Source organism: Gasterosteus aculeatus, chromosome 4 (assembly GCF_964276395.1).
Source record: "Gasterosteus aculeatus chromosome 4, fGasAcu3.hap1.1, whole genome shotgun sequence".
Lineage (NCBI taxonomy): Eukaryota > Metazoa > Chordata > Actinopteri > Perciformes > Gasterosteidae > Gasterosteus > Gasterosteus aculeatus.
The window spans coordinates 33,695,292-33,709,891 of record NC_135691.1 but is presented as its reverse complement, the minus strand read 5'-3'; the positions used below and the strand labels follow the sequence as shown (position 1 = coordinate 33,709,891).

General features: G+C 48.0%; 1 protein-coding gene across 4 annotated transcripts; it reads right to left on the bottom strand.

The window, feature by feature from the left end:
* Positions 1–5,473: 5,473 nt before the first annotated feature.
* syt10 (synaptotagmin X) lies at positions 5,474–14,600 on the bottom strand. 4 transcript variants are annotated; one of them, XM_040175044.2, is made up of 7 exons: positions 14,128–14,600; positions 13,131–13,530; positions 10,738–11,299; positions 9,997–10,117; positions 9,529–9,700; positions 9,299–9,428; positions 5,474–7,732 (listed from the first exon to the last, which is right to left on the bottom strand). In XM_040175044.2, exons 1-7 carry the CDS (start codon positions 14,327–14,329, stop codon positions 7,661–7,663), a joined length of 1,659 nt encoding a protein of 552 aa, XP_040030978.1. In that variant the 5' UTR covers positions 14,330–14,600; the 3' UTR covers positions 5,474–7,660. The 4 variants fall into 4 exon arrangements, with proteins under 4 accessions (XP_040030978.1, XP_040030979.1, XP_077956626.1 ...); XM_040175045.2 differs by having other exon boundaries at positions 14,143–14,555; XM_078100500.1 differs by having other exon boundaries at positions 13,131–13,678; positions 14,128–14,433.

Below are 14,600 nucleotides of genomic sequence, written 5' to 3'. Positions count from 1 at the left end.
CACCTGGCTACATTCTAACTCGTGCACGCGTACACACAATGAACCTCTGGAGTCGTTTTAAATAAAAGCCAGAGAGACCCCGTCGTTACCTAATTGAATGGCAGCATGTCACTTGTTGACGCCCAGCAGGTGTTGCCCAGCTGACTCTCAGGAGACTCATTTAGACCCTCTGTGTAGGCCCCCCCCCCCCCCCCCCCCCCCCCCCGCTGCCGAGCGAGGGGTCGCGACCCGAATAGTCTGCAGAGAGAGACGTGGTCTTCAGAGAGTTCCACTGCAAGGAACTCATCTCCCCCTCTGGTCCTTTTGGCGACGCGTGAGTTTGACTCTTCAAGCTGTTGTTCACTTTGGATGGGCAGAAGATGGCAGCCTACAGGTGGGTACAAGATTTGATGAAATCCTCACGCGTATATATATATATTCTTTGCCTTTTAAGTCCTGGAATGCCGTCCCGCTGGAGGTCAAACGAAGGTCAACGTGTGCCGCACAAAAATGTTATTTCCACTGGGTGGAAGTAGAGCGCCAGATTGTAGCCGACTCCTCCAACACACACGCTGGAAAACCATGTTCAATCACATAACGGAATGTGTGTGCACGCAATACATATTGATTTGATGAAAATAGATTCCAGGTGTCTGTACATTTTGTCATTTGATATTTGCCTTTGAACTAATTGGAAAAGACCTTATTTTCAGAAAGTCCATATTGTAACTTTTGTGGAGTGTCTTGGAACATCTCAATTACCCTTTTGATTACAGAATACACGTTCAATGGAGCAGACTGTCTCTACGCCCGGGGAGTTAATGGACTGCGGGGACACCTGTGACGGACATTTCTGTCCCCTGTGGTTTTTGATCGTCCCTCAGCCTCGGACTGCAGATGCCCTCCCGCTGGTTTGCTGTTATGTCCGCGAAAAGCCATTAAAAGGCTTCCGGGCGCGGCGGTACATCAACAGGTTACCATAGCGACTGGGGGGAAAAAACCCTCCCCCTTTCTTCCAGCCTCATCACGCCCACTGTAATGATGTTGTCGTGAGAAAGACAGCAGACTCGACATTGTCTCGACAGACCGGCGCATCAATCGAGGGGAACAAGATGTTCCCTCGTCTGTTGAGTTCATCGGAGGAGGAGGAGGAGGAGGAAGGAGAAGAAGATGGAGGAGGAGAAGCTGCTGGATGCGGGTCCGAGTTCTCCACACCGCCTCCCGCGCTGCGGGTCCCATGTGCGCGGATGGAAGTGCGTTGCGCGGCGATGCCCATGTTGAGCTGGAACAGTGTGGTGTCTTTTTCAGAACAGCAGCTGCAGGCTGCCAAACAAGGGGGGGGGGGGGGGGGGGGGGGGTGTGCAGGCTGGGGGGGGTTATTGTGCTCATTAGTGCCCAGCAGAGACTACAAGATAATGTAAGCGCTGCACGCTTTACAGTTTCCAGGGCCACACTTGCAGCCCTGACTGTGAATTGCTCTCTGATGGATGTTTGTGTCTCGTTAGAGTCACGCGGTTCTGTTCCGGTGTGCAAAGCGTGCTGGTTGACATCTGCACAACACAAGAGTGCGTCATGACTGACAGGACGCAGAGCTCAGAGACTCTGATCTGGGATCTCACTCTGGATTTCACTTGACACCCCGCAGAGATTTGAAGCAATTCAAAAAAATAAGTTTTCAAAAATTGTCCAATCGTCCAATTATTTGGACAAAGAAATCACACGGCTTCACTTTCTATTGTTAGATCTGGGAAGTGCAAATGCTCCCACAACTGTGTGGGTTAATATATTGATTGGTCTTTTTAATTGATTTGTAATTGCTTGAATTCAAGTTAGCAGGAAAAAGGAAACTAATAATAATAATTATTGATTTTTCATGAGGACGAGTATTTTCTGCCCACAGGCGTTAAAAAACATCCAATGAATGAAAAGGATCCTGTCTTTGTTTCACAGGAAAATGAAGATTTCCTCTTTCATTTGTCTGTTTAATTAGTCGTTTCTCGCACAGCAGAGGGCTCATAAATAAACGAACACGTGTACGACGTGTATACGCCTGCATGTGAACGCCGCCTCAGAGGCTGAAACGCAACATGGCTTCCCTCACTGAGCCGCGGCGTCTGAATTTCCCACACGTCCTGGTGTCATAATGGCCGCCATGCGCCTGAGTGAATGCTTTTAATTATTCATGGTTTTCCTTAATGAGAGAAGAATCACACGAGGCCTGTTGGTAAGTGCCACGAGAGACAAAAGCACGGCTTTAAACATCCTGTCGTGCGTCACGTTCACTGCACACACAAAGAGAGCAGATAAGAGTGAAGAGGGAATTATATGATAACAATATTTTGCATATAAAGGAAGTACGTCTGCTCAGGTACTGAAGTTCAACATTTGAGGTACTTATACATGACTGATTATTTCTACACAACGTGGCAACGTAAGTGAACTGAAGTAGTAATTAGTCATTTGAGACTAATCACCATGATTTAACCCAGGAGGTCATTCATATCACATAAATGACATTATATCGATAAAGAAACCCAAAGCACGAACAGGTGGTTCCCTCCTGGCAAACGGACGTTGGTGTGTCGTTGTCGTTGTTGTTGTTGTCGTAGTAACACACACACACAGCGTAGCGGCTCCGTCTCTCAGCGGCCTCTCGCTCGATGTCGATGTCGTGACTTATTTCCAACCTCCATCAAATTGAGGCGGGAAGTCGGAGGCCCGAAGGAGCTTCCCCCCCCCCCGCCGACGGGACATCAATCTCCTGCAGGTATTCGCGCCCGGCTCCGTGTGAGTCCGCGGCTTCAGCGCGGTGTGAGCGAAGCGTCGTTGTGGTACGCATGACACCAGTAGACATCGCACACCCACCCACAACAAACCCATTCGTACCTATCAGCCCCCCGGTGTCTCTTCTAACTCTGTCATGTTCTTGTCTGCTTGTGTTAATATCACCCGTTTGACGTGAAGGAGCTGCAGATGTGGTGTCTTTGTGTGCCGTTGACTCACAGAGCCTGTGTGTGTGTGTGTGTGTGTGTGTGTGTGCGTCACTCTTGTTCCATTGTGGGGAAACACTATAAATATGAAGCCAAACACCTTCCTGATGGCGACGCTCTGTGAGGACGCAGGTCGAAAAGCGTGACTCATCGGCGCAGTGTGGCAGCTCAGGCTGTTTAGACCAATGAATACAACAACAAAAAACATCTAAAAGAGCCTCGGGGCTGAATATAAATGTTAAAATCTAAACCGCGCCGTCAACGGGGTTGTGAGAGACTCTTGAATATCCGGCATCGACGTCCAGTCCATCAGAGGGGAAACGCGAAGCGACGATCCGGCATTGAGATTCACTGCGGCTTCCACGGCAGACTTTACTGAGCGCATCTGACGTGCTTCCTTTGTTAATAAGTTAATTTGCCGTTTTGCAGCTTTTCCGTGGCACTCTAAAACCACTATCAGCAAAATGCTGGTGGTTCGCTGTGGAGGTCAAGGGGATCTAATGTGGCTCCATTATATCATGTTGATTGACAGCTCCTGTGATGATTAAGGGTGCACTGGTTTTCTCAGGTTCCTTTTTAAAGGTCTGACCTGTGGATTTAATTGACCCATTCCCATAAAAGCTCCATGCAGATGAATAAGAACTATGTTGTTATTACAAAAATAATAATCTTGGCCTTTGTATATTTTCTTTTTTTAATATAAGCTGCTTATAGATGACGTTAGTTGGAAAAAGGTCATAGGTTCACTGTGATTGTTTTTTCGTTAAGATTGCCTATTTTCTGCAAAGACTGTTAGATAACACAGATAACATCGATTGGATCATCCGTGCAAACAAATGAAGAGCTGCTTATATCTGATTCTTTGGTGAACATTCAACGTTGAAGCCTGCAGACATGAAAAATGAATAACTACAACTCCCAAGGTGCATTTGGACATGAACCATAAACTTTGCATTCATGCATCTGTTGTTGGCATATTTTCTGGAAATCTTTGACATGAGGAATTTTAGATATTGAATGACTTAATCCAGGTCCCGGGTTCAAAAGGACGTGCTTTTCTCCAGTTGGCGGAGACACCGAAGGCCGTGAATTCAATCGTTAGGCAGTAATGGGCGGCAGGCATTACGTAACCGTCTGTCCATTTACCGCTTTAACTGTAATTGCTCTTAGAATAGAAGTCGCCCCCGCTGCCTCTGCGTTAACGAGTTGACGTCTGACCCCTCTGCATCCGCCGCGGCGTCGAGCTGGAATGAAGCAGACCTTAGTAAGTCCGGTAAAGGCGGCATAGGTGATGCGAGACGGATAGAACAGCATCCCTTGCCCTCGGCAGGAGCAAATCTTGATCAATTGTCTAATTAAAGTGAAAGGTCGGATCGCGCCGGCATCAATGGGGCCCTTTGAAGAGCTGGTGATCCGCCGTCACTCAAAACAAGACGCGTTTTCAAAGAGTAGCATTCACAAGAGGCTCTCATCTTTATTTTACAGACGGTTTGCCACCGCGGCGATCCCTCTCCACCACGCGGTGACTATAATCCCGCAGGTGCATCGTGGCCTCCGAGTCCCCTCAGAGCGCCGGCGTTAAATACCCGGCTCAAACAGGCATTCAGGAGATGACAAAGCTGTAATTACATGCATCACCACGTGGCGCTATTAGCCCTTTCTAAGTAAAGATACAACTCTAAGTAGGGGTTTAGTGTACGGAGAGGGGGGGCCGCTTTCATTGCCAGGGAAACTAATGCAACACCCCCCCACCCACCGCTCCCCCCTCCCATCTCCCCCCTTTGTTCTGTTGATGTCCAATATCGCAGATCAAAAGAAAGTTGCAGGCGGGATCAGAATGCTGCACCATCAAACGCAGGCGGGAGGAGAAAAGAGGAAAGCGTCTCCTTAAAAGCATCTCACAGACTCGGGGCCTCGTGTCGCCTGATTGGCTCACGTTGCTTTCGTGGAGCGCTTTTCCTTCGCCGCCGGCTGATGGATGCGTGTGTTCGTGTGCAGGGAAGGGCTTTCTTCAACGTTACCTTTCATTCCTTCAGTGAATGCCAATGTTTGCAATGACCATGAAAGGATCACACACTCAGTGTATGTGTGTGTGCGTGTGCCATTATTGTGATTGTGGACATTTTTGCTGGAGAATATCCTTTTTATCTCTTTTATTTGTTTATCTCTGGGACAAAATGTAACTTTAAAAAAATGCCTCCGTATAATTTAAACACACTTTACAATTTTGCTACTTTTGCCAGCATGTTCCGGTCTTCTTTTACATTTTCCCGCCAAAATAAGACAGGAAGCTGAAAGTTTCTAGAATGTGTAAAAATCTTTTTTTAGCATATAATCAAAAAGCATTAGTGCCTCCATGCTACCTGAGATATGGAAGGTATAATGAATGTAAACATGCCAGTATTTACACAAGACTCAAACTGTACTGTGTGATATACAGGTAGATGTCCGTACAAGCCAAAAATACATAAAAGTACAGTTAAAGATGGAACAAATGCCAAAGGTAGGATTTTTATTTTATTTTTTAGTTAAAATACATATGAAACATACAATAAATCATATTTCAATTTGTTTACTTTAAAGTGTTACAAAAGTTATCACAAACTGTACACATTATGACGGCAGTTGCACTTGTTCTTGCTCGATACGGAATCAACAAATATGCAAACAATTACAGACCAAACGCTCTAAACTGCTAAACATGGAATAATAAGGTAGTCGCCTGGTCTCCAGTTTGGCTAATTGTTCACAACTATCATAGAACGAGTATAAACAAGTGACTCAATTACAAGAATGAGCTGTTTCAAGTTATCACCAAACAATAGAAATAAGTTCACGACGACTTCTTAAATTTCACGTTTGAATACAAACAGTGCCAGTTGGCAGGTATACTATATACAAATACTCTCACATATGCATTTCTTGTGTTTTCCCTCTGTGTGTTTTTAAAAGTGGTGAGACGCATGCTACAAGTAAAAATAATTTTCTTTTCAAGGGCATCGTTATATCCATGTGCAAGTAAGATAACAGTACACAGCCTCGTTTTCTATTCACTATGTTGGCTTTCTTGATATTTTCTTATTACTCACATATGAGAAGAAACCAAGTCAATGTTTCGACACGTGGAACTTCACTTTATATGGCTCCATGTAAAAAAAACCTGCACGTAACAGTTCCAAGTATTTTATCAATTATAATTCCCTGAATTTGTGACAGGTGAGGAAAAGTTGTTGTGCAACAAAGTTTGTGTTGGTAATTGCATACTTGTGTATTGACACAACATACTCGGTCAGTTTTGTACTGCTCACTAAATTAGCAATTAGCATTCTGTTCACACTCTACTCCGCGGTCACGTGACTAACAATCAGGACCTCATGCTTCGTCACGTCAACACCTACAATCAGTTTGGAACTGGCCAGCGTTTATGCAAATTATAATATTTTTGGTGTAAAACACTTGCGTAACAACACGTCATGCATATGTGAGCCTGTACTTCACTTGCAATAATTTTGTAATTAATCTATCCAACTTATTAAAGTGCAATTTTTCATTACATTTTATATGAAAAGTAGCTTAGTATACGATTATGCAATTTTATTTTGGTGCCGTTTGGCCCCATTCAGCCAAATGAGATAAGCTCCGCCCCCCCAGTTACTGTGGCTGTTCCTGTCAAGCGTTCTATCTTCACACGGCACATCGTGCAGTTTGTTATGACAATGGTGGCTTTGGTGAAAATATGTTACCATTTTAAAAATAGGCCCTCCGAGCCGGCGACCTTCAGTTCCGTCGGCCCAAACAACATCTGTTGCGTAAGAGAAAGATAAGAACCACAGCTGGGCCCAGTTATTGGTCGATGGACACTGTAGACATTTGCAGTTTGAACAGCGCTTTAACCGCATTTGATGAAGCTATAGGCGCAATACAATCGGGCGATAAATGATCTACCGTGTACAAAAATAAATTGTCACCGAAAGTCTAAAGTCTTTTGTTTTGCTTATTTCTCTGTACAGGTTTGTCATTAAGACTCTGAGGGCCGATGATCAGAACCTCAAACACACCGACTGGAATAAACTCCCAGTTGTCCTTTGCTAGAATAAGGGACAAAAATACAATTTGAACACATTGGTTCTTTTAAGCACGGATGGTCTTTTGTAGTTTGCTACATGTCTCTGCTACGCTTTCTCTACCTTTGAGGTTCCAGTCGACTCGTCTAATATCTGCAGGTGCCGCTGGTTTCATACAACTGTTGACCTTTTGAGAGAGATTCACCGAGCCCCCGTGAATGCTCAATTAACAGCATTCTCCAGCCAAGACCTGAATTTATTAAATGTTTTTCATCAAGTGTTTCAACTTTCCTGCCACTTCAAAAGGGGGAAATGCTACGTCACTGCAGGGCTCGGAATCCTAAAAGGTGGACGCAGCTACAAGCGAATGGTGGGAGTGAAACCACTCAGGTGGTCCGTGTAAATGTAAAGCCTTCAGGGAGAATTTCAGAGCGGATTAACGAAGGAATAAAACCCACGTTTTTTTTTTTTTTTTTAAATCAGTCGACAGTGAGTTCTGTCCATGAACAGCTCCGCGGAGCACTTGAAGGACCCGAGATCGAACAAACACTAACGGAGCTACGCTGAAAGCAAACACACGTGATGGGATGGTTCTTCACAGAGGGACTCGCCGGGCGACGCGGCCCGTCAGGGCGTCCGCGGCGGTTTGGGTGAGGCGCACGAACCTTGACTCTCAAAGCTTGCTGCTCTTCCGGGCCACTGCAAGGGGAAATATCACAAAGCAAAGGGAGTCAATAGCGGCTACTTGACGGGTTATTTTTATTTTACAAACAGTTCTCAGGATGTACTGTGATCATAGGCAAAAAGGAAAAAAGCAGGAAGTTGCATCGCCCCAGCTGGGGCAGGACACACTACAGACGCAGATTTACTTGTTTTGGAGAAGAGGCATCCGCATTTGTCATGAACTCACTTGACCATTGCTCTTGTGTGCGTGCGCACTGTGCTCTGCACGGACAGACGACTCTTACGCCACGATTCATCATGTGCTCTTACATGTTTGGCACAAGTGCTGCATCGCTTGTAGACCAGGACATTGGCTGTAAACAACGTCCTCCTGTTAGCGGCGCGCCCTCTGTTTGGCAATTATTACAGTTTCCAGCGTTTCGCACGACGGGGAAATAACAAATAAGATTGTATTGATCGGCGAATGGGATTTCTTTCAAAAAAACATTAAGGGATCATCAAGTACCTGCGAAAACACTTCAGCAGGAAACCCCCCCCCCCGATGTTTGCAGGCTTGTTAGTGCCTCAGCAAACACGACGCGCAGCTTCCATTGTAAACTTCCCATTGAGATTGTGAGCACCAATTAAATGCTCTGGATATATACAGTATATATATATATATATATATACACCAACCACCCACATGCTCATGTGTTGACGTGATCTACAGAGGTCACAGGTTTTGCTTATGATCACAGTTTCTTTTTTTTTTTTTTGTAGATTTACCACTGAAAAGGGGTAATCACCTTTGTTTTCCTATTCGTCAGATGGGGAAGTGGGCGGGGCGAAAGAGGAAGACACATTTATAACATGTAAAATATGAAATAGAAAATCCTGCAAAACTATCTTGCAGCTAACAAACTGCACCAGCGCGGTTTTGTTTTTGGTGGCTGTGTTCCGGCACTTGGTCCCGTTGGCGCGGACAAAAAGCTCCGTTGATGTCCTTGAACATGTGGTTGCTACGGCAACGTGTCAGTAAGGCGATTTCGCAGTGGTTGGAAAAGCACTTTTGAACAAACTAGGCGGGTTGAACGCACAGAGGTTGACGTCAATCAAAGACAGTGAATACATTCATCCCTTTGAGTTCTTTACTTTGGATTTCCACAGAGTTCTCTTTTAACGTTAGTTAAGATTAATTCGTTTTTATCCAGATTTGAGTGTCCGTGAACCGGGCACTTGCTCTTCCCGCTGCTGATAAAGGACCACCGCTCAGAATATCATTTCAGTATTATTCAGTACCAGTCAGGAGAAAAAACAGCATCACATCATCTTGCAGATTTGCCAAATATTCAGCAAAGACAACAAATAAAACCGTGAAAGACTGTTTGCAGAGGAAATGGCAAATTGTTTTGAAGTTGTCAAAGCAAAACAGGTACAAAGATGAATTTTCTAAATGAAATAAGGGAAGAAGCTCAACTACACAGCAAATGTCAACGTCACATTCAGGATCTGCTAATAAAGCTGTGATAATAATAATAACATATATGAGCTCTTAGGGGCTGGACTAGGATACGGAATCAGGGGCAAAAGGCGCGTCCGTACCTCTCCCAGAGCGTGCCAGTGGGTGATGGGCTTCCGCGGGTAAGCCAACATTTCGTTCCAGTGATCCCGCCCGAGACCCTCGGCGTCCGGCCCGGTGCGACACACGCCGATCACCTCGTTGTGTCCGACCCTGTGAGCGGCGAGACGCACGTTTCAGACGCGCGGGCTCCTCGATAAAACACAAACACACACACACACACACACACACAGTTTGCGTTCTGTCGGCTCACCGGTCGTAGTCCATCACCATGATGGACAGACTGACTTGCTCCACGTTCTCCGGGGGGATGTCGAAGATGATGGCCTCGTTGTACACGGGGTTCAGCGTGCTCTTCTTGGTGGTGGTTTTTCGCTTCTTCAACCTCCGTCCGTCGCATATCAGGTAAACCTTGACGTAAGGGTCTGGGAGAGATGTTACGAGGACGTCAACCAACAGGTACAACGCAAACATTGAGGTGGAAACTGTCGGGAAGTGTTCTGTGCAAACTCCCTTTCCCACTCCTTTCTCCCAGTAAAGCACAGCCGACAGATGGATTTTGATTGAAATAACACATAATTGGAATGATTGGACCACTCTGGATTCATTACTCCTGCTCCCCATTTACGATCTCAAGTGGCGAGCTGCCGTCTGCTTTCAGCAGAGCTCGATCGATGGCGGCCCCTGGCGTGCGCTTTCCCCCCGCGAGCCGGCGGGTTACCTGAGGAGCCTGTGATGTCCATGGCTTTGAGGTTTCTGCATTTGATGACGGTTACGGTCATTCGTCCTGCTGTGGGGAGGTAGCACAGCGAGTACATGATCTCTCCCAGGTCGATGCTCTCCTGGAGGACAAAGACAAGAGGCGCGCGTTTTGAAAGGCCGACCCGAGTAGCCGCGCATCAAGACGCAACATTACGCTGGCAACTTTGTATTTCACGTTGAACGCTTCTTTGCTTTGTTTCTGTTTCGTTACCTTTTGAGAAACTGTTTCGGTGGTTTTCGCCTGCGGGAGTAAATGTACAGAGCTCCCGTTGCTGTTGAGTTATTGTGAACCTGAGAACCGTGGCTCCGTGTTTGTCACAATGAAACCACTCATGAACCCAGCAGAGGCTTTTGAGTAAACTGTGAAAATGTGGGAGTGCAATGCATCCTGGGCTGATGAACCACTTTGTACTGTTGGAGGGCAAAATATCTACGGTGCAAATACTAAATTGCTGCAGCTCATTCATAACTTGTGATTTGCCGGTTTAATTCTGTTTCTATATTTATGTCTGAGGAATACCCGGCATTTTGTGAGAGATGTGTGAGGGCGGGTGTTTGGCTAACGAAATGCACTTCCCAACGCCTTGGCATAATTCTGGTAATTAGAGGGGACTCCGTGTAACACCTCAGGTTTAAACCTTCCCCATAAAAAGCACCAGTCGCCGGTTGACTCATCGACGCAACACAACTGAGAACTCACTGTGGTCGCCGCATGAATATCCTTCCACACCACGGCCTCCCTGGAAAGGTCGGAGAGTTCAAAGAGGTTGTCCACCACCACCTCGCCGATCATGTCGTGGCTGGTGAAGCGGTCGAAGTCGTAGACGCTGAAGTGCAGCTTGCGGCTGCAGATCTCGTCGTACACCACGGGGAAGCGGAAGGTCTCGTCGAACATGGGGTTGAGATTCTTGCGCTGGACTCTCGTCTGGTACTTCTTCTTCCTCTCCGGCAGCAGGTAGATCTTCACGTACGGGTCGGAGGTGCCCGTGAAGTCCTTGGCGGGCAGGTCCAAGGCCTTGAGGATCCTCACCACCAAGGCTTGCTCCTCGTGGTCGTAGCACAGCGAGAAGCTGAGCTTTCCGCAGGTCTCCGCCGGCTCTTTGCCGCCGTCCTCCGACTCCACAGATTTCTGCTTGTAGAGTTCCGGCTTTATCCTTCCGATGCTCACAGTGGACGACTGGCGGAGGGGCACCGTGTCCATGCTGAAGTCAAAGCTGGTGACGTTCATCTGGCGAGGCAGGTGGCGGCGGAATGAGTTGTGCCTGGTGGAAAAGGGTAAGGGGCATCTGGTAAATGTCTCGAGTGCCAGTGTTGTGCATGAGTGGCTTTGTAATGATGAGAGCTAATGACTTGTGAGGAGAGGACTACTATCTGGAAAGCAACGTGCATAATAAACAGGTATCTATATGAGATGCATAAATATTCACTGCACAGCAACCTGGAATGCTGTCATTCTTTTAAAATGCTGGATGCACATTGACGAGTAATATATTCACGTCTATATATTCACATATATTCGTCTTAATCCTAAAATCAAGATCCCACAACCTTGATTTTGAGGGCAACCTGGGAACATTCAACGCCCTTTCCTCTTTCTTACTGAACACGTAAGAGTTTTACCCGTAAAGTAGCATCACGGGTGACCACATTTTTGATCTTTCTGTAGGAAAAACATCTGTCGCATTCAGGCAAATTATTCAAACGCTATAAATTTGCTTGAAGTTGAAAAAAAAAGAAGAAGAAAAGAAGACGTCTGTGTTTGACTCGCCAATCTTGTCACCTAGCAACTGGCCCTCCTCCTTTCTGACAGACATGCCCGAAACTATGGCACACCGACAGCACAGCTGAACATTTAGGTATGCAACAATATTGAAAGAGACAAATCTGAAGGTAGAAACGTATGACACGCACGTCGAATAAAGGCCGCACACAGAACACTAGTAAGACAATTGGCCTTTGTAGTATCCTCTTTAAACATAACATCCTTCTCAATCCACTCCACTGGGGGTTGTACCAAATCCATTGGTTAGATCTACTACCAGTATCCTGTTGCTGTAACGCTGACGTTTAAAAAGATCTAAGTTGTTTTGATGATTGGTTATAGTTGAAACTAAGTGCCAAGTAGTTGCTGGTCCAAGCTTCTCAAATAGGAAGATTTACGAAATGGTCACATTCGTCTGAAGTAATAAAAATGACCCTTATTTGCGGCCCAATCCTTAATTAATGAATGAAGAAATTCTCGCGTTCCTCTTAAAGGGACAGTGCGTAGGAGTTCGTGCCACCCAGCGGTGGGGCTGCAGAGCGCGACCAACCAACTCCACCGCCTATCAACAGTAATTCTCTAAAATCCCGTTATTCTGAGGTGATCGGAGACAAACGTCTCTCCTATAGAAGCCACTGATTCCTTCGCACTGGCAAACCAACCGGGTTGACATTTCTGCCAAAGACGGCGGCAGGCGCGAGGATTAAGGACGGCGGGCGTCGTAATCTTTAACCTGGCCTTTCTGCCTCCCCCGTGGGCGTCGAATTCATGAAGCCCTCCGTCTCTGTGTAATTGAATTAACAATCCTGCCGACAAACCAAAGCAATTGTCAATAACGGCTTCCTTTGAGAAAGTGAGCGCCTTCCGCCATGACACCCCCTCATCCCCCCCCCCCCCCTACGGCAGTGCTAATTATGGACGTTCTAGTTTAAACACGGTGGAGACAAAGGGGAGCAGGAGCTGGTTGTTTTAATTACTGTGGAAAGAGATTACGGGTTTTCAAACTGATTCACTGGCTGGCCGATGAGCCCCATTTTATTCCCCCCCCCCCCCCCTCCCTCTCCCCTTGCGGTCAGACAGCGCCGGAAGACACGCGATTCAACACGTGCCGGCGTTTCAAGGTCACGGGACACGGCCCCGCGCTGGCGCCACGTGCCACGTGCCAAACCACCTCCAGGAGATGGTCCGGAAGGCCGCGCTGTCACCAACTGTCAGGACATTTAATTACATATTTTTGCATCGCGCCGGGGGGGGGGGTGCGGGGACAGAAATGTCCTCTCCATGGGGCGGGTGGGGGGGGGTGACTGCAGCGGCTGGTTTAGTTAAGGCACCTGGAGGAGGAGGTGGGCTCCGTGGTCTGCCTCTGGATCTTAGCCTGCTGGCTGAGCTTCTCCCTCAGGGCGGTCTGCACCTCGGCGGGGATGTCCGGAGACGTCTGGCTGATCTTCATGGCCGCCTCCAGGAGCTTGACGGTGCTCCGCCCGTTGGCCTTCGCCTCCGGCGGGCGCTTCTTCTCCGGCTCCGCCGCCTCGCACCCGCCGACCCGCGGCGGGGAGCCGGGCGGAGGGGCCTCGGGGGGGAAACCCGCCCGCGGGCCGCTTTCGGCGTGGGCCGACAGGGCCTTGCTCCTCCAGACGGGCCAGCACAGCTTCCAGAAGACAAAGAGAGAGACTACCAACAGGGCGAGGCCACAGAAACCCACGACCACGGCAAGGAGACTAATAGAGATGTCTACCCCGCAGAGGACGACAGAGACACGTGAAGGGGGGGAAAGGACACGCAAGCCGGGGGAGACAAAATATGAAGGACAAACATGCAAAAGGTGAAAGAGGGGGAAAAAGGAGAAAAAGCTGTAAGAAAGAGGGGGCAGCATATGCACCTGTTTGACAAAACAACATCAGAAGAATCACATGTTCAGTGACACAAGTGGAAACAAACCTCCCCATTTCCTTTCCTAGTTAATAATTAAAGTTTGCACTGATTGTTCATCACGTGCCACGAAGCGCAACGGTGCCGCATTTCCAAAGTGTGAATTGAACTGACGCTGCGCGGATGACCCTGACTGCGGCTGTCTGTCTGTTCTCCCACCTGTTGCTCTTTTCCACAGGCTGCGGAGAGCTGCTGCAAGGCGCGCAACAGTAACTTTAGACACAGTTCCACTTGATAAAACGCGCGGAGCTAAAGTGGTGGGACAGGTTTGGACACATGGCGAGGTTTCTCTTTTCTTTTCCTCTCGTTCGCTGTAACAAGGCGACGTCTCTCTCTCTCTCTCTCTCTATAACGGGAGCAACCAAACGACACTAATTGAGGGAACGGTTTTGCGTTTACCTGCATGTCCTTTACCTGGAATGCTGCTCTCCAGGGGAAATACATCCGAACACGTCTCCTGGTCCACTTGCCCCGCGAGACAAAGTTCCGTAATGATCCGGAGAGCCCTTTGGCACAGGGAGATGCTGTCCTCCGCCCGGACACTCATGTCTCTCCTGTTAAGCCATTGCAGGCCGGGGGAGGCGGGCAGGCGGTGGTTCATTTGGGCCCCTTGGTTCTCCTCGTCTCATGCGCCGCGGAGGGCAGCCCGTCGGCGGGGGAGAGCAGGGAGGCGCGCCGCGTCCTGATCCATATCCAGCGCGCAACGAGGGGCGACTGGCGAAGACGCGGCTCCGCGCGCTGGAAGTCCAACCCCTCAGCCGCGCGTCCGATGGCGACGCGCACCAGCGTGCGTGTGACCGCCGTCTACCTTCTTTCCTTCTGGAGACGACTGTAGAGCAACGCACGGTCGCTGGTCGATGGACATCTGCACC